Source organism: Chiloscyllium plagiosum, chromosome 4 (assembly GCF_004010195.1).
Source record: "Chiloscyllium plagiosum isolate BGI_BamShark_2017 chromosome 4, ASM401019v2, whole genome shotgun sequence".
Classification (NCBI taxonomy): Eukaryota; Metazoa; Chordata; class Chondrichthyes; order Orectolobiformes; family Hemiscylliidae; genus Chiloscyllium; species Chiloscyllium plagiosum.
The window spans coordinates 43,784,003-43,805,080 of NC_057713.1; the positions used below are offsets into that span (position 1 = coordinate 43,784,003).

The following is a 21,078-nucleotide window of genomic DNA, read 5'->3' on the forward strand; positions in this document are numbered from 1 at the left end:
ATTTTGAAATTACAAGTTGAAAATGTCCACAATAATTTGAGGCTCTGAACCATGGTCATGACAGGGTCAGAGTCGAGAGTGTGGTGCTGGAAAAGCACAGCAGGTCAGGCAGCATCCGAGGAGCAGGAGAATCGATATTTTGGGCATAAGTTCTTCATCAGGGTCAGGGGTCTGAACTCAAAGGATAACAAAAAGGGACATTTCTCATGACCCAATCAATTTCCCGTCATTGAAATTACAGCAGCCGTGCAATATATGGGACATATTTACATCAGATCACAGTTTAAACGAGAGGGGATTAGAAATAATAGGTCAGCATTCAGAGTTTATGAGAGAGATTAATATACTGATATCTGGAACTTTCTGTAGTTCCCACAGTTATGCCTCTAAGAGGTCTAGGCAGCTTGGTCTGCTGTGGTGTTTCTTATTTTCTAGAGAAAGAGATATCTTTATTTTTACTGACAGCTTCTTGGAGATGTGTTCCTTCAACAAAGTGTGTGCTGAAGCAGCAACTTTACTTCTGAGGGTGTTGCTAGGCAAGCTTCAGGACAATTGTTGACCTTAAATCCATCATTTCTCTCTATCAAAAGATTTACTTTGCTTTCTTTGCACAAAGTAAATTGACTTTTTATGAACAGTAGCCAAACCACAGCACATCTCCAATTTTGACTGTTTAGTAAGTATGGGTAATCACCACTTCTAGAAGTCACTTGTCCCATCAAAACACTTTCAGTTCCCAAAACAGTTCCATATCACAGGCATTCCTGATGAAGCGCTTATGCTCGAAACGTCAACTCTCCTGCTCCTTGGATGCTGCCTGACCGGCTGTGCTTCTCCAGTACCACATCTTTTGACTCTGATCTCCAACGTTTGCAGTCCTGACTTTCTCCTAGTTCCATATTACAGTTCTTTATAGTCCTTAAATATAAATTTCTAACAAAAGGCAACAAGTAAGTTTTTCCTTCTGCTATTAAATTACATTGGATATGCATATGCCGTGTTAAAACTAGGAACTTTGTAAAAGCATTCACTAGTTAAAGAAAATTAACTTCAATCCTATCAACCATCTTAAAAATAGATATTTAAAATCAGAATGTTAGGTATTCCACCTCACTGCGATAGCACAGTGGAAATCACGTTCCACTATTCCCAGTGTCATCATAAAGTTAAAGATTTTATACAAGTATGCAAAATCCCTTAATCCATGTGTCTTTTAGTCCAAGTTGACATAAGGTATGGACCAAGTTTCTGTATTTAAGTATGATTATTGTTTATTACAAATAAACACACACACACACACACACACGATGGCAGAGGGAGATTCAATAGTCCTTGTCCACAGGATTCACTGAAATGAACAAAATCAAAAATGGATAAAAAAAATAGAAAACAGAAAACAGAGCTAACTCTTTGGATCCAATGACCTATTCAGAATTTCAGAACTTGTCTGAAAAAGGGTCACTGACCCAAAACACCAACCCTGTTTCTCTACACAGATGCTGCCAGACCTGCTGAGTTTTTACAGTCATTTCTGACTTTGTTTTTGATTTCCAGCATCTACAGTTCTTTGGTTTTTTTTGTCTACTGAAATTAACTTTCTGGCTTGTTAGAACCTGATGCTTCTAAATCTTCCTACTCCAGGTACTTTCACATGTTAGCAGGAAGCACTGGGTGAGTGGTTCACTCTTATGACATTCCTAACTTATTGCTTAAGAGCCACTGCTTATACCAACTGAGGTGGGAACATAAACTGGCTTTCTTCAGACTTCAGGAGCTTTTTACTATAGAGAGAAGATTAATTCCTTCCTTTCTAAAGGTCCAATGGTTTCTGAACAAATATTCAAACCCTCAAGCTGTTCAGCTACCTGGAAGCCATCACACAAGTTGTTGGCAAGCAAAAAACCTTTGTCATCTACGACTGGTCACCATTCCTCAGACAAATCAGATACCTATTCCGGGCAGAATCTCTATTCATATACAATCCTTGGATCCAGCTCATCTGCAACTAACTTTCTCCCCCACTTCGTGGGTGGCACGGTGGTTTGTTGGGCCGAAGCGCCTGTTTCCACACTGTAATCTAATCTAATCTTCTCAAACAAACAGTATTGTAAGGTAACTTGCTTTCCACAATCCTTGGTTTTTGAAACTGTCCCTTTCCCTTTTCAGTCTAGAAGGTTTCTTCATTACAGAATAAAAAGATATTGTCATTACACAAGTTCCAGTAAACTGACACCAATATCTTATACCATTGTCCGAATAATGGATACCTTGAGTGTGGAAAGAGGCCATTTGGCCCATTGAGTCTACACTGACACTCCAAAGTGCATTTCACCCAGACACAGCTTATCAGCGTAACCCCACATTTATCGTGGCTAATCCACCTAGCCTACATATCCCTGGACACTACGGACACTTAACCTTCCACACCTTGTGGGAGGAAACTGGAGCACCTGAAGGAAATCAATGCACATGGGGAGAATATGCAAACTTTATACAGAGAGAGACACCTAAGGCTGGATTTGAACTCGATTCCCTGGTGCTATGAGGCAGCAATGCTAACCACTGAGCTACTACGCTGCCCACTGCTGTCTGGTTCAGCTGGTCTCACATGATAACTAAAATATGATGCACTATAAATTGATAATTAAATTTCAACATATTCAACGTTCCAACATTAATGCTGTACTAATTGAAAGTTGGACCACAACAGAATTCTCCATAATATAATCTCAGTGATTAAAAAGGTAATGAGTTATGATAGACATGTGAGGTTTGTAAATAGCACTAACCATTTAATAACTAAATACTATCAAAGGCATATTAATCATTAGCCTCTTACTATTGTTGAATAGAAATTTATTTCTTTCACATTATTAATCATTATCACATTAAAAGGCTTATGTTTAAACATATGTTAAAGGTGTTAAATCAGGAATTGCTGGTAAATTGTTGAGTGCAGGATATCCAAACCTCAGTCACTATGACTTACACCAACATAAATCATAGAGCTTACAGTCTCTGATTTCTCTCTCTCTTTTTGTCCTCATAGGAGAAACAAATGTAAGAGGTTCTAAGTTCAGATTAGAGTGGTACTGGAAAAGCACAGCAGGTCATGCAGCATCTGAGGAGCAGGAAAATCGACGTTACGGGCAAAAAATTCTTCATCAGGAATGTAGGCAGGGAGTCTCCGGGGTGGGGAGATAAATGGGAGGGGGATGGGGCTGGGGAGAAAGTAGCCAAGAGTACAATAGGTGGATGGAGGTGGGGATTCCTCAGCAGAGTGGGAGAGGGAGTTGAAATGTTGGTCCATGGGGTTGATTGGTGTGAGTGCCCCCGTGATGTTCCCTAAAGCGCTCTGCGAGAAGACGTCCAGTCTCCCCAATGGAAAGGGGCCTTGGATGGAGGTGAGGGGGAAGGTGTGGGCGCAGGTTTTGCAATTCCTGCAGTAGCAGGGGAAGGTGCCAGGAGGGCAGGGTGGGTTATTGGGAGGCATGGACCTGACCAGGTAGTCACGGAGGGAACGGTCTTTGCAGAAAGCGGAAAGGGGTGGGGAGGGAAATATATCCCTGGTGGTGGGGTCCGTTTGGAGGTGACCAAAATGTCGGCGGATGATGTGATTTATGCAAAGATTGGTATGGTGGAAGGTGAGGACCAGGGGGTTCTGTCCTTGTTGCGGTTGGAGGGGTCGGTTTTGAGGGCAGAGGTATGGGATGTGGATGAGATGCTTTGGAGGGCATCTTCAACCACGTGGGAAGGGAAACTGCAGTCTTTGAAGAAGGAGGCCATCTGGTGTGTTTTGTGGTGGAACTGGTCCTCCTGGGAGCAGATATGGCAGAGGCAGAGGTAAGAGGTCCTAAGACCATTAAGACCCATGGAAGAGGTAGCTAATATGTTAGTCACATGAGAGGCAGTTGACAATTACAAGACTGTCATTTCAGCTGCACATCGTAACTAAACAGTCAATACATACTTTGTGGAGGTGAGCATACCTCATCCAAAAGGTCCTACTCATCGAATGCTACCTGACCTACTGAGCTTTTCCAGCACCACACTCTCGACTCATCCAAAAGCATGTCAAACATTCGGTGGCATATTAGACCTCAGCTCTTTGGAGGCTTCAAATGTCCCAGGCTACCTCTCAGTAGTTATTTTTGTCTCTCCCAAGGCATGAGTATAAATTTCCTTCTCCACTGGCATCCCTAGGACAGGGGGACAAATCATGGCCAAAGTGTCACACCATATTTGCACACCATTCACCAGCACAGAGACAGAAATCTCAGTAGATTAATGCACATGTTTGGATAGAATGGGACTGGATGAAGAGAACAGCACTAATGTGCAGGAAGTCGTGTCAGAAACGCTGGCTCGCGAAGATACTAGCTGCATCTCAGTAAAAGCCCTTTATATGCCATCAGAATGTAATCAAAGACGATGAGGATGTCACATCATTTACAGCACCACCATCATCCCTGGTCTCCTCAAACCATCTGACAGAAGGACCTTGTGTACATCAGAACATGATGAAGGCCATCTTTTCAGTTTTGCAAGTACAACAGTCCTATTAAAGCGGTCCAGCTACATCCAGGATGGCAATACTTTGAGACAGCATTGCAGTATGGATGCATGAATTTTATGGCCTCCTTCTGGGCTTCCATTACAGCACTCAAGACATTGGTTAGCTTTCACTTGTGCTGTAGTGGTAATTGAGACAGAGGCAATCAGACACTCCATTACATCTGAGTCTACAAAAACCATCATGGAATTCACTCTGGATTGCACGATAGAAAGGATGCTCCAAGCTCTGCTTAATACCTTTATGTTATGTTGGAGCCAGACTCGTTCATATTCCTTTCTAGTAATAAAAGGTGGTCTGTTAGGCCAGCTGATGCACCAAGGCATCTTGTTATGCATGCTCATCAATTTTCTGCGTATGTTGTCCCATAAAGTCCTCATCTGAGTTCCCTGCTGCAGAATTCATCTGAGATCTTGTGTTCTGGTGAGCTGGTACATGGGCCACTCTTTCCCTTGTGTTTGCCTGCAGCTCATACATATATGATGATTTACCACATGCAGATTATAATTCTATAATAACCTCTAATGTACATGCAGTGCCAATATACTTGCCAATGGCTGCAAATATTATATCAAATGACTGATCTTCCTCTTCATAAGTGCAGGGTTTTTCTTTCTCTTTCTTGTTGGGGTGCATCAGTTGTCCAACTGACAATGTTAAAATCATACAATCATAATGGGAGTGTTCAAGGGAGGGATGGGTGCAGGATCCATGGTTGCACAATATACAGCTTTTACTGTATCTTAGGATAAGAGATTTGAGATGATACATTAGGCAGTAATTTTTTTGTAATCCTCAAAGGCATTGGCAAAATCAAATGCTTTGAGATAATTTGCAATCAGTACACACTCTCCAATATGTGAACTTTCTCACAGATTTAAATTAGAAACAGGAGGTGTGTGGCTTTCTACATCTCCTGGGGTTGGGAGTTTTGAGGTGAAAGATGGCAAGTTCCTTTTGATAAAACATCAGTTAAAGCTCAGTTGACTGTTAACTAAGGTCTGTTCCCTGAGGTGGGGGAGTCCAGAACTAGACAGTGTAGATTTAGGGTGAGAGGGCAGAAATTTAAAAGGGACCTAAGGAGCAACTTTTTCTCGCAGAAGGTAGTGAGTGTATGGCATGAGCTGGGAGAGGGAATGGTGGAAGCTGGTACAATTAGTGGGCGGCACGGTGGCACAGTAGTTAGCACTGCTGCCTCACAGCGCCAAAGACCCGGTTTCAATTCCCGCCTCAGGCGACTGACTGTGTGGAGTTTGCACGTTCTCCCCGTGTCTGCGTGGGTTTCCTCCGGGTGCTCCGGTTTCCTCCCACAGTCCAAAGATGTGCAGGGTCAGGTGATTGGCCATACTAAATTGCCCGTTGTATTAGGTAAGGGGTAAATGTAGGGGTATGGGTGGGTTTCGCTTCGGCGGGTCGGTGTGGACTTGTTGGGCTGAAGGGCCTGTTTCCACACTGTAATCTAATCTAATCTAATCTAATCTAATCTAATTACAACATTTAAAAGGTATCTGGATAGGTATATGAATAGGAAGGGTTTAGATGGATATGGACCAAGGGCTGGCAAATAGGACTAGATTAGATTAGGATATCTGGTCAGCATGGACAAGTTAGACGGAAGGGTCTGTTTCCATGCTGTACATCCCCATGACTCTATGACTAATCCATTTGTGGTCAGGTGATGCTTGTGATCATTTTAAGTCAAGTGTTTTTCATTACGGTTATGACCATTTCAGTCCGTGGAAGTCCCAGGTACGAAATTGGTCAGTGTGATTTAAAAATTATTAGTCCATATTGTTATGAACCAGTCAAAACATTTCAAGAAGACAACTCAGACCCTAATTTTTCTAGCTGTTTTAAGCAAGTGTATAGTGGATTTTCCAGGTGTGATGCAGCTAGTCAATCCTCCTCAATTTTCAACAAAACACAATGTATTTACAGAATACCGAATGAAACACAAACAAAAGAGAATACAGAATAACTTAACTTATCCGAAAACCCAATAGACTACCCCAACTTAATGATGCTGTTCCAAGTTCCTTCAACAATTCCCATAAACAACCCTTGGCAAAAAAAAGGGAAAATGAAACACAGGGTCTTACAGGAGAGAGATGGCAGAGAGATTCAGTATGGAAAACCTTCTTCCATGTAGCTGATTCTTTGACAAGCTGCCTCAAAGAACTGACTGCTTGCTAAAACCAAACCAAACCAAATCAAAGAAAAACTGAGCTAGGAGAACTGGCCACTCTCCTTTCATTGTACAAGTGCTTGTTTAAAAACTTAAAGAGCTTCTTCAAGTAGATAAATACAAACAAAATGAAACCTCTGTCTTTACAATCCCTCTGAAAAAAATCCAAGGACAACCTAACCTTGTTAAAGGAGCAGCATCATCACACTTCCCCCCCCATAAAAAAACTGAACCGTCAATATTCAAAGATGGCTTCATTTTAAAACCCCCTTAATCTTACACTGCTGGTACACACAACATATGTACACATTACATTGACGATAATCATACAAACATGCACACTAAATTCTATTACAATCTGTATTACTCCTGCCACTGAACTCTTCCGTTTCTCATTCAAGTCTCGACAATGCATCAGCAATCATGTTTCCTCATCCTGCCCCATGTACAGTTTTCAAATTGAATGGCTGTAACAACAAGCTCCATCTAAACAGTCTGGAATTTTTGTCATTAAATTTCTCTACAACCTTCAATGGATTATGATCAGTGTATGTAATTGTCTCAGATACATTACTGGTAACATAAACATTGAAATGTTGTAACGCCAACATCAAGCTCAAAGTCTCCTTCTCAACTGTTGAATATTTCTGCTAATTAATGTTCAATTTCCTGGAGAAATACCTGATGGGTCTTCCTATTTCCTCGTTACGCACAGCACCAACATCCACATCACTTGCATGATAGCCAACTAGAATGGCTTTGCGTAATTAACTGTGGCTAACATTGGGGCAGTGATTAACACGGCTTTCAGGCGTCAAATGCCTTCCGACAGTCCACTTCCAGTGAAACTCCTTGCCTTTCTTTAGCAATTCAGTAAGTGGAGCAGCCACACTGCTAAAAGTTGGTATAAATTTAAGATAAAATCCACTCAATCCCAGGAATTATAGTACTGCTTGTTTTATCGATGATCTGGGAAACTCCCCAGTTACTTTTGTTTTTGCATCCCGTGGGGTTATTTGTCCATGTCTAATAACATGGCCCGGGAAGGTGACTTGCGCTTTGGCAAATGCACTTTTAGCTAGGTTTATCACCAAGTCTGCCTTCAGAAGTCGATTGAACAATTCCGATAAATGTTGCAAATGTTCCTTCCATGTGTGATTAAAAATCACCAGGTCATCTACCTATACGACACAACTGGGTAATCCAGAAATGACCTATTTGTTTGGTCTTTGAAATGTGGTTGGTGCATTAACTGATACAGTCCAATCAGCCTTACAAAAGCTGAAATTGTCTTCACTGCCAGGATCCTCTGAGCAAATCCAACTTAGAAGTAAAAGTTATTTGCCCCACCTTTTCAATATAGTCTTCCAAACATGGAAACATAATATGCATCAGTCTTTGTAACTGCATTGACTTTGCGATAGTCTACACATAACCGTTGGGTACCATCTGGTTTTGGCACCATTACCATGGGTGAGCTCCAGCCACTATAACTCATTCAAATTATGTCATCTTGGAGCATGCATTCAATCTCCTTTTGAACCTGTGCCAACTTTGGAGGGTTATGCCTACAAGGATGTTGCTTAATTGGAACAGCATCTCCTGTATCTACATTTTGCATAATTAGGTTAGTACTTCCCAGCTTATTTCCACATATCTCCCCATGCAATCGCAATAACTCTTTCAGGTCATTTTGATTTTTCTCTGAAAGGTAACTCCTCAATAAGTTATCCCAATTTTTGACAACTTCCTCATTGTCGAATTTAATTTAAGGAATGTCCGATTCAGAATCCTCTGAACTTAGTTCGTCATTCTGTGTTGTAACCAATAACACAGTCTCCCTTTGTTTTCCTTCCCTGTCAAAATACCTTTTAAGCATATCCCACAACACACCCTGAGAGATTTCTTTCTGTCTGGAGTTCTTGCCAAATTATTCAATCGCCTTTCAACTTGATAAGGTCCACTAAACCTTGCTTTTAAAGGTTCACCGACTGCTGGAAGTAACACAACACCTTATCTCCAATAGTAAATTGCAAGTTTTTGATTTCTTGTCTGCTTCCTGTTTCACTGTATGCTGTGATACTTTTAAATGCTGTCTAGCCAACTTCCTCACTCTAATTAATCATTCCCTGAAATCTGATACATAGTCCAAAAATGTGGTCTCTGAATTCTGACTTACCAATTTCTCCTTAATCAGTTTTAGTGGTCCTCTCACTTCCTGCCCACAAACTAATTCAAATGGCTTGAATTTGGTCGATCCATTTGGTGAATATCTGATCGCAAAAAGTACAAACAGAATTCCCTTATCCCAATCATCTGGATAGTCCTGACTATAAGCCCTCAACATGATCTTTAATGTCTGATGCCACCTTTCTAGCGCTCCCTGCGATTCTGGATGGTAAGTAGTAGATTTGAGTTGTTTTATTCATAAGCTGCCCATAACTTACTTGAATAATTTCGATGTGAAGTTTGACCCTTGATCTGATTGTATCTCTGTGGGTAGTCCATATCTAGTGATAATTTTGAGTAACTCCTCTACATCCTTTTAGCTGTGATATTGCGTAATGGAATGGCGTCTGGAAATCTACTAGGCACATATTATTGTTAACAAATACTGATTGCCACTTTTTGTTTTAGGTAGGGGTTCTACGCAATCAATTAAGACTTTTGTAAAAGGTTCCTCAAATGCAGGAATAGGTATCTAAGATGCAGGTTTTATTACTGCCTGTGCTTTTCCAATTATCTGACATATGTGACATATCTGGCAAAATTCAACTACACCTTTGTGCAGTCCAGGCCAAAAAAACTGTTTTTGTATTTCAGCTTGGGTTTTTCTTACCTCTAAATGATCCCATTTTGGTAGTTTGTGTGCTACCCGCAACACCTCCTTTCTGTAGCCCACTGGCAATACGACTTGATGAACTTCTGCCCATTTCTCATCTGGAGACCTGTGATGGTCTCCATTTCCTCACCAACACATCATTCTTAAGATAGCAGCATTCAGGGATATATCTAGATTCTTCTTCCAAGTATGCTTTTTGATACAATTGGTTTAGTTTCTCATCTTTCTGCTGTAATTTAGTTAATTTCTCTGAATTAAAGATGTCTGCTTTGACATCTATTTGCTCCTGGTTTGTCTCAACCATTTGATCAAACAGGGTCTCTGCTAATTCCATTTCAACTTTCTTATCTGTACTCTTTGATCTCTCCTGGTTCAACTGGTGACATTGTGACCTCATTACCACACAGTCAGGAAAAATCCCAGGATATGCGTCTTTTAATAGTTCAGTTGCCTGAGTTTCCAATGGCTTTCCAAACACAGTAGGCAGCACACCTACCTGTTAAGCAGCTAAATCATTAGCAAGGACAAATTGTATTCCCGGAGCTGAGAGTTTGCCCCGTACTCCTACCACAACTTCTCCACTCTTCACCTCACTCTACATAATTCAGCACTTCTTGATAATAATATTTATTATTGTTGTGACAATTGACCTTGTGTGTGTTAAACAACCTTTGGCACTGCTACCAAGTTCACAGAGTTAAACTCCTCACATTATTTGCTCTTGGCATCTACTCCCACCTACACCTCTTAGATGTCTGACATGTCTCCCTCCAAAGAAACTCCAAAGAAAAATAGCCTTCCTCATTCCTCATTCAGACCACCTGTACACTACTACCTCCAAAACAGTATGATGATCTTACTGGAGTCCACTCTCTGCCTGGTATACCATGCTCCTTTGACTGTATCAATATCAGTTATTTGCAGCTTTCACATACCAACTGAAGCCTCCTCTTCAAGGGGAAAGACTTTCTTAAAGAACTAGAGTCTACTTTAAACACCTATTAACCTTATATAGACTTTAAGTTATGGCAACAACAGGGTTGTGAATGCAAAAATAGAGATTATTTGATGCATTAAATTCATGCTGGCATTGGAACAATCCATTGAGATTTATTACCCCACGGCTTATTTCCCTCAAATGTTCATTGAATTTATTTTAAAGTTATCAATCAAACTCCTTCCAGCACTTTTGTAGGTAGCAAGATCTAGGTCAATACACATCACTGCATAAAAAAAAAATTCTATCACATAATCCCCATTGCATTGCATGAAGAAAACCTTAAATCTATATTCCAAAGTTCTTCATCAGTTAATGGGAACAGCTTTCCTTTACCTACCTTAACTAAACTTGCTATAATGTTGTGTATGTTTATCAAATATCTCCTTAATCACTTTGCTCCAAAGAGAATACTATCAGCTTTTCCAACTTCACCTTGTTACCAAAATTTCTAAGATTTGGGACCAATCTGGTAAATTTCGTCTACACTCATTCAAGGACGCTCACATCATTCCTAAGTCTATAGACTTCTTGCGGTGCATGCAGCCATCAGCAATGTGGATCATATAGAGCTACATGCAATGATTATTTAAATGAAGCAGCACAAAATTTAACTGGTGATGAGGGGTCTCAATCTTAGACATTATACACCACTAGTCAGAATCTGCTAACAATGACCTATTTATTCTGACTCGCTGCTTTCTGTCTGTTAGCAATCTTTCATCCATGCCAGCATATCACCTCTAATACCACATGCATTAATTTTGCTAACTAACGTACTGTGGGGAACCTTACCAAAATGCTTCTGAAAATCCAAATATATTACATCCATCAACTCATTTTATCTATCTTGCAATTTTGATACTAACATTCTCAAAGAACACAAGAAAGTTTGTCCAATATGTTTTTCCATTCAAATTCATGCTGCCAATGCCCAATCAGATAATTTTTTAAATCCAAGTATCCATTTATCATGTCTTTCATGACAGATTCTAGCATTTCCCCTACTACTTACTGTAGTTCCCTGCATTTGCCCTTGCTCTCTTCTTAAATAATGGAGTGATATTTCCATGCTTCCAATCTGCAAGAATCAATCCAGAATGTATGGAATTTTCAAAGACTGTCTCCATTATAACAGCCCTCAACACTCTGGATTGTAGATTACTAGGTGCTGAGGACTTAAATACTTCCAACCTTGTTGATTTCTCTAGAATATCCTTCTTACTAATATTAATTTCCTTCAACTCGTCATTATCCCTCATCACTTGAATCCATAAGTCTGGGAGGTTTTTCCAATTTTTCTTAGCAGTAACCATTTAACTTCTTTGCCAGTAAAGTTCATTTTTTGAATGTAGACCAAGAAACACAATTCCAGATTCCAGGAAATTTATTTAATTATAACAGGGTTGAATAGAGTCCCCTCCAATAAACACAGCAAAAGCTATTCAGAATAACTATACTTATCATTCACTTATGAAAAAGAAAATGCAAGGTTCTACACTCACTGCTTAGATGAAAATTTATTGTTTAAGGAATTTATCTGCACAACATATTGATTTCTGTAGCCACAAAACTCTAATTTTACTTTAAAAATTAAACTTCAGGCTGGCTTTTATTTATCTTTTCATATTTAACAGAAACCAGATGAGCATTAAAGAGGTGAATAAGAAAGACATTCACCAACATTAAATCAAATGCATTTTGAATCACAATATGTTCAAAATTCAGAGGTCAATCAGCATCTGTCCACAAAAAGGATGGGTTATAAAGTTTCAGATTTAAGACCTTCATCACACCAAGAACACAACCTGACTGTTCTGCTTACAGCTTTTATTTTATTAATTCAAAGAAAGACAGCTTTCATCATTGGGTTGTTTTCAATATAATAATGCTCCAGAACTCCTTCAGAATCAGCTTCAAAGCAAGCAGACTGTACTAACTTATTTAAATCTCGATCTGTTTCATGTGCCACAGATTTCTTTTGAACAGTTCTCATCATTAAATTGCATTTGGCTCTCTTAACATATGCTTGAAGTATTAAAGTGACCTTTCATTATGGACTTTGTTCAGCCATTGCTCTGGTCAGTACAAATGATGGAAAAATACCCAGAACCTGTTCATGCAATTTTTCCACCTCTTTAGCCTCCCTCTGACTTTCTGTGATTATAGGCGAAATTATAACTTCAGCTCCAACTAAAACATTCTCCAGGAGTAAAGCAACTCTGTCCACACGCAAACTCTTAAACCCAATTACTAATAATTTACACAATGGAACCCAGATATTTTCCCCACTTATTACATTTATGAACATATTGGCCTTCTTTGATCTCTCTGAAGGATAACTTTAATCCCGGCTTGGGCTTATAACAGGCAAATAGAATTCATCCACAAGTACCAAACAATAACCATTTTGAACAATAAAAAGTCAATTAATGACATCACCATCATTGAATTCCCCACTGTCCTGTGGGGATCCTTTTGCTAGAAACTGAATTAGACTAGTTATATAAGTATTTTTGGCTACAAGAGCAGGTCAGAGGTGAGGAATCCTACAGCAAGTAACCCACGTCCTGACTCTCCAAAGCCCATCCACTATCTCCAAAGCACAGGTCAGGAGTATATTGGAATAGTGCTCACTTGCCTGGAAAAGTGTAGCTCCAACAACATTCTTGAAGCTTGATGCCATCTCAGACAAAGCAGCCTGTTTGATTGGCACAAACTTACAAATATTCAGTCCCTCCACCACCAACACTCAGCAACAATAGTTTGCACCATCTATAAGACAAACTACAGAAATTCACCAATGCTCCCTCGACAGCACCTTCTACTACTAATATCTAAGACAAGGGCAGCAGATACATGGAAACCCCACCACCTGCACGTTCCCCTCCAAGCCTCTGTCAATCATGACTTGAAAATATACTGCTTGACACTGTATCAAAATCCTAGAACTCTCTCCTTAATGGCATTGTGGGTGTACCTACATCAAATGGACTGCAGCGGTTCAAGGAAGCAACTCACCACCACGAGGCAACTCACCATCACCAACTCACTATCACCAACTCACTTGGATGGGCAATAAATGCAGTCACAGCCAGCGACCCCTACATCCCATGAATGAATGGAAAATATGTTGCCATTAGCCATAACATTGAATTACAATTGGCAAAACCCACACTGCTGGCACATCTATGTTATGGTGTGACTAAATCATCTTGGTTCCCTTGTGTAGATTTGCCGCAACCAATCCTTCTTAATGGTGTTAGCCTAATCTGCTGACACCAAGTGGAGAATATCACATAAAGTCATTGGCAGAAGATAGGCTCAATCTTGATCAACAGCAAAGGAATTTTTCCATAGTTTTTATTATATACGGTGGTATTTCTTATGAGGCATCGGGTTCAGTTAAAGAGAAAGCACACATTACTGTTTCTACATTTACTGAGCATTAGAATAATTTGGACCAAACACTGCTACTTCTCACTGGACAGATATGTTGATGTTAGAAATATAGCTAGTTTTATATACCTTGTGATTTTGAGAAGTGGAATTTCAAGGGCACAGGGTCACTGTACTAACAAGTTTATTTTTTGACTCGGGTCAATATCATGCAGGCTTATTTGATACAATCTTGTGTGTTGAACTGAAGTGCATTATTTGAATTTGAACTGTTAATTTATATGTCACTTTATCATTTGAATTGCATAATCTCAGAATCAACTAAATTTTGTTCATTCAAAAAATTCTGAAGCAGTTTAAGCACAAATTAATAGCTCATTTACTTATTTTAGTGAAAAAGGAGACTAGCTTACTACTGTTTTACCTTTCTAAATGAAAACATGGTCTAACCAAAATGAGTCTCAGAAATATCTCTAGCAATCTTTAATAATTACCTGAAGAGTTAAAACTTCATTCATTTGTGTTGACGTAATAAGATCTTTTTCCAAAAGAGGATTCTGTTCGTAGTAGAATTCTTCCAGTTTAAGGTACAGTAACTTCAAAAGTACAAAATAAAAAGCATCTTTGGTAAGCGTATATATTTACTTTGCTATATTTATATATTATAACTCTTGCATCAACGTACATTTCTTTGGTCACGTGGACAGCTTTTGTCAACAGCTTGACAGTGTAGTGGGAAGTGTTTTGCACTCTTGCTTTTACACATCTCCTATAAAAGTACAATTAAAACAAAATATATAAAAGTTTAAAGTTCTGGCAGCATCCACAGTAAACACTTGTGATTTCATGGCAGGGAATGCTTTACAGTGATGAATACCACCACAACAATATTCAGCAAGAGATGAGCTATGAAAGAGCCTCCTGGTTAAACAATGAAATTCTGCAATACAACCAAATGTTTCCTGCGCAATTCATTGCCATTAATAGAGTTAAACAGCATGGAAACAGATCCCTCAGTGCAACTTGTCCTTGCCGACAAGACATCTCAATCGGACCTAGTCCCATTTACCAGCATTTAGCCTATATAACCCTCTAAATCCTTCCTATTCACATAACCATCCAGATGACTTTTAAAAGTTGAAATAGTATCTGCCTCCACCACTTCTTCTGGCAGCTTGTTCCATATGTGCACTACCTTCTGAGTGAAAAAGTTACTTGTCCGATCCTTTTTAAATCTTTCCATTCTTACCTTCAACCTATGCCCTCTACTTTGGACTCCCCCACTCAATGAAAAAGACCTTGTTTATTCATGCCCCTCATGATTTTATAAACCTCTATAAGTTCACTCCTCAGTCTCCAACACACCAGGGGAAAAAATGCTCCAGTCTATTCAGCTTCACCCTATAACACAAACCCTCCAGCCCCAGCAAAACCCTTGTAAATCTTTTTTGCACCCTCCCAAGCTGAACAACATCCTTCCTAAAGAAGGGCAACCAAAATTGTATACAGCATTCTAAATGTGTCCTCATCAATGACCTGTACCACCACAACATGACATTCCAACTCCTACACATATTGTTTTGACCAATGAAAGCGGGTGTGCCAAACTCCTCCTTCGCCATCTATCTACCTGTGACTCCACTTCCAAGAAACTATGCACCTGTGCCTCTAAGTGTTTATTTGGCAACACTCCCCAGGGCCTGACCATTAAATGTATAAGTCTTGCCCTGATTTGCCTTACAGAGATGCAATACCTCACATTTATCTAAACTAAACTCCATCTGCTACTTCCCAGCCCATTGATCAAGGTCCCGTTGTACTCTAAGATAATGTTCTTCGCTGTCCACTACACCACCTATTTTGGTGTCATCTGCAAACTTATTAAACATACGTCCTATATTCACATACAAATCATTTGTATAAATGACAAAAGCAATGGACCTATCATCGATCCTTGTGGCACACCATTGAAAAGCAACCCTCCACCAGCACCACACCCTCTGTCCCCTACCTTCAAGCCAATTTTGTATCCAATTGTCTAGCTCCCCCAGATCCCATGTGATTTAGCCTTGCTAACCAGTCTACCACACAGAACCTTATCGATAGCTTTGCTTTCCATATAGACAACATCCACCACTCTGCCTTCATCAATCATTTTTGTTACCTCTTCAAAAAACTCAATCAAGTTAGTGAGAGACAATTTTCCATGCACTGAGCCATGTTGACTATCCCTAATCAGTCTTTGCCTTTCCAAATGCATGCAAATCCCATCCCTCAGAATCCCCTCCAACAACTTACCCACCACTGATGTAAAGCTGACCTTTCTACAGTCCCCTGGCTTTTCCTTGCTACCTTTCTTAAATAATGGCACCACATTAGCCAGCCTCCACTCTTCCCGCCTCTCACCCTTAACTGTCGATGAGACAAATATTGTAGAAAGGGGCCCAGTAATGTTTTCTGTAGCTACTCAGAAAGTTCTGGGAAACACCTGATCAGGTCCCAGAAATTTATCTTAACTGCCTTTGTGCATTTTAAGATCTCCAGCAACTCCCATTCTGTAATAAAGATAATTCAAGAATTCAAGAATTATCAGCACAAAGGTAGTATGGATGTTTTTTTCAAAATTAAATTTTAGAGCAAATATTTCACATTACATTGGTTACATTTTATTTATATATACATCGTTGTTATTTGTTAAGACAAGCTTAGACAGAGAGCTGAATACACCGGAAAACCTTACAGTTATCACATATTGATGGTTACAGGGGAGTTACAAACATTTATTAATATGGAAGAAACAACATTAAGTTTTTGTTTACTCTTTATTGAATGCTCATGTTACAACAAAGTATTGTGCTCATCCTCCTACTGACGCAGTATATCCAAGCCTTCTCAGCAGGATAATTGAAATGTTGAGATGAATTCAAAGTCATCATTTACATCATTCTTACCATGACTGACACCATCCTTGCCCAGTATAACCAGGCTCTTATAACTTCACTCCTCCATGTCCCTAACCTTGTAATATTGAGCATCTCATTATGCTTTTAAAGAATATTAACAGTATTTAAAAAATCTTAAATTTATCTGTAAGTTTAAATATGGACTGAAATATGAAAAGGGCTGTTTGAGAAACTACGGTCTGTGGATAAGGTTGCTGCATTCTTATAAAGAAACTTACCATACCTGATAGTAAATGGTGTTTAAATTTCTGCTTGGTTCAAGCAATGGAACAGGCTGGTTGCAGGCAGGCTGGCATGAGTGGGTGCATCCAAAGTGAGAGTTGGCCAGCAACAAGTAGCTGATTGGTTTGTGGAGTGATGACCAATTGTTGAATATAGAACATAACATATAGGAGCAGAAGTAAGCTGTTCTGCTTATTAAGCCTGCTGTGCCATTCAGTATGATCATTAAAGATCATCAAACCCAGTAACCTGTTCCTTTTTCTTCCAAATAGCTTTGATCTCTTTAGCCCCAAAATCTATATCTTGAAAACATATTTTGGCCTCAGTCACTTTCTGTGACAAAGAATTCCACAGACCCACCCTCTCTGGGTGTCTCTCCATTTCTGTCCTAAAAGGCCGGCCTACTCCATATCACTGTGACCCCTGGTTCTGGACTCCACATTTGACAGTGGCAGCGTCACAGTAACATCATTCACACATGCTCAGACACAGCATGTCAACTGCTCATGGAAGTCTTTCATCTGACATGCCCAACAATATCAAATTTTGCACAAATCCTTCAGTGAGCTAAGTTAGCATTAGTGCAAAAGAGTGGGTGTAAGTGTAGCTCTACCACATTTCAAGCTGCTGGTTACAAGACTCTGAATTTCAGGACTTGTTCTTTCAGAAGTTGAGGAAATATTTAATGCATCTTAACAGTAAAACAGATTAGATTCATAAAATAACACTGACCTTTGTTGGGAAAATATGTAATTGATTTCCAGCAACATCTAATACTTTCAAGTTTCTTAGTACACACAGTTCCTAGAAAGTAGATAAGAGATTAAAAATATTTTACCTGGGCCATGCATGATATATCACTACTATTACATTCTTTCCCTCTTTATAAAGAAACGTCTTTTCAAGTACAATTAGCAAAACTTAAAAATCAATTTGATAGGAAGTACTAGAGAAAATTCAACTTTAATTAAATCCTTGGTTTCAGGGCTCTAGAAATTAATGCCAAATAATTGTCTACATATTTGAAAAGCAATTTTATTGAGCTGCCTTAGCTCATCTCTCTGTGTATGAGGAGAGAAAACAGATGGTACTTAATGACAAGCTTTGCTTCTAGTTATGTTAGATTTGTAAATGATTTCCAGCCAAGCGAACTAAAATCATTTCTCAAGGGTGGTACTAAGCAAAAGGAGGACAAGGAAGTGTAATAAACAAACCTAGACCTCACATCAGCTACAATGAAGGAAACTTGAACAGCCTAGGTAAGAGGACAGCAAACATGGACGAGGAAACCTACTCTAGATTACCACAAACCATCCTCCCTCAGCTGATCCTCCTCCATATTGAAAAACACCTGAAACACTGATGATGGCAAGGGTGCAAAATGTACTCTAGATGGGGAATTTCAATGTACCACAAAGAGTGGCTTTATGACCTGATCAACTGGTCAGGTCATAAAGGACATAGCTGCTAGATTGAGTCTGCGGCAGGTGGTGATGAAATGAACAAGAAGGAAAAACATACTTGATCCTAACCTTAACAATCTACAGATATAGTTATCCAAGACACTATCATTAAGAAAAACCACCGCACAGTTTTTGTGGAGACGAAGCCCTGCCTTCGTATTGAGAATAACCTCCATTATGTTGTGTAACATTATCGCCGTGCTAAATGGGATAGTCTTCAAACAGATCTAGAAACTCAAAACTGCGCATCGATGAGGCACTATAGGCCATCAACAGCAGCAGAATTGTACTCCAGCACAATGTGCAATCTCATGGCCTGGCATTTCACCTATTCGACCATCACCATCAAGCCAGGAGATCAACCCTGATTCAATGGAGAGTGTTCGTGCTCATGTCAGGAGCAGCACCACGCATACTGGAAAATGAGGTTTCAACCTGGTAAAGCTAACAAATAGAACCATTTGCATGCCAAACAGCATTGGGACCAAGTGATAGATGGAGCTAGGTGATCTCACAATCAACGAATTAGATCTGAGCTCTGCAGTTCTGCCATATCCAGTTGAAACTGGTGGTGGACAATTAAACAACTCACTGGATGAGGAGGCTCCACAAATATCCCCAAATGAATGATGGACGAGCCCAGTACAGCAGTGCAAAAGTTGAAGCTGAAACATTCACAACAATCTTCAGCCAGAAGTGCCGAATAGATGATGCATCATGTCCTCTTCCACTGGTCCCCAACACTATAGGTACAGGTCATTATGTTATAACACGCATTTCATCAACATGAATTCGCTGTAACACGATTGAAGAATTAGACTCGCTGTTTCTACAGCGTGAACTTTTAAAATGTCTGTTGGCTATCACACAATTACATAGCAACACTTTATGTGCTGTTTCTAAAGCATGATATTTCTATAATGCAGGGTTTCACAAGAATGCAACCATCACATTATAGAAGAACTGGCTGTACCAGTCTTCAGCCAGTTTGATTCACTCCATATGATATCAACAAACAGTTGTAGACTTTAGATACTGCAAAGGCTATGGGCCCTAATAGTATTCTAGCATTAGTACTGAAGCCTTGTGCTCCAGAACTTGCTGCTCTCCTAGCCAAGCTGTTCCAGTACAGTTACAACACTGGTATCTACCCGACAATGTGGAAAATTGCTCAGGTTATGTCCTATTCATAAAAAGCAGGACAAATCCAACCTAGCTAATTACTGCCCTAGCTACTCTCAATCATCAGTAAAGTGACGGATGGTGTCATCATGTGTAGCAATAACCCAGTTTGGGTTCTGTGAGGGCCATACAGCACCTGACCTCATTAGAACTTGGGTTCAAACATGAACAAAAGAGTTGAATTCTAGAGGTCAGGTGATTGTGACAGCCCTTGACATCAGGTCACGTTTGACCAAGTGTGGTATCAAGGAGCCCAAGCAAAACTGGAACCAATGGGTATTAGGGGCCAAACTCTTCATTGGTTGGAGTCAACTTGGCATATATGAAGATGGTCGTGGTTGTTAGAGGTCAGTCATCTCAGGTCCAGGACATTTCTGAAGGAGTTCCACGGTAGCATCCTAGGCCCAAACATCTTCAACTGCTTCATCAATGTCCTTCCTACCATCATCAAGTCAGTAGTTGGGATATAACTCATCTGGACCTGGATATTTGTCCACTTTTAAGACTGCTAATATCTCCAATACCTTCTTACCCCTATGCCAATCTGTTGACAGGCTCACAATCTGTCTGCCCTACAGCCTCCTCGCCTGAGTGTAGACAGAAGTGATATCTTCTAACTCCACACACAGATTTCTGAGTAGACTCTACTCTTTCCCTCATTATCCTCTTCCCTTTAATATACTCAGAGAATATGTTGGGATTCTCCCTAAATTTACTCATCATTGCTTTTTTCTCACCCACTCTTTGTTCTCCTAATTGCTGTCTTAAGTTCCTCCCTGCACTTTCTATACTCCACTAAGGCCTCCATTGATTTCCTCACTTTGCACCTTCTAAAAGCCTGTCTGCTATCAATAATCATTTCAAACTTCTCATTTGTCTCTGAATTTCTTGGAAATAGTCCACCTCAAAGCTTGCAGTTCAACTTTCTTACAGATGTAATTCTCCATATTCTCCTCAATCAGCTTGAGAATCTGAATGGCACAGTTGATAGCCACTCTTTTCCGCCCTTGAACCTGTGACAGCGTCACTTTTAGATGAAGCAAACTGGCATCTGTTTCTAGTGTGAAAGGGATTTGGAAATCCTGGTAGCCAAATACAGGTGATGAGACAAGTTTCTGCTTCAGGGTGCAAAAGGAATCTTCACATGCTAGAGTCCAAATCCTGCAATGATCTGTGATGTAATACAGCTCATACATCCTTTCCCAACTACAACTGCAACATTCTCCAATTTCCTCTGTAAATTGCAAAATAA

The 21,078-nt window shown here is 39.8% G+C and overlaps 1 protein-coding gene across 4 annotated transcripts in view; it reads right to left on the minus strand.

Annotated features, from left to right (window-relative positions):
* lrrc69 (leucine rich repeat containing 69) overlaps window positions 1-21,078 on the minus strand; it is a 79,721-nt gene that overhangs the window by 19,639 nt on the left and 39,004 nt on the right. For 3 of the 4 annotated variants that reach the window (XM_043688095.1, XM_043688098.1, XM_043688099.1), the window contains exons 5-7: window positions 17,914-17,985; window positions 14,682-14,765; window positions 14,491-14,592 (exon numbers count right to left, since the gene is read on the minus strand). In XM_043688095.1, coding sequence (XP_043544030.1) covers window positions 14,491-14,592; window positions 14,682-14,765; window positions 17,914-17,985 — 258 coding nt within the window. The remainder of the gene's footprint in view (window positions 1-14,490; window positions 14,593-14,681; window positions 14,766-17,913; window positions 17,986-21,078) is intronic. The other variant, XM_043688096.1, reaches the window with a different exon arrangement.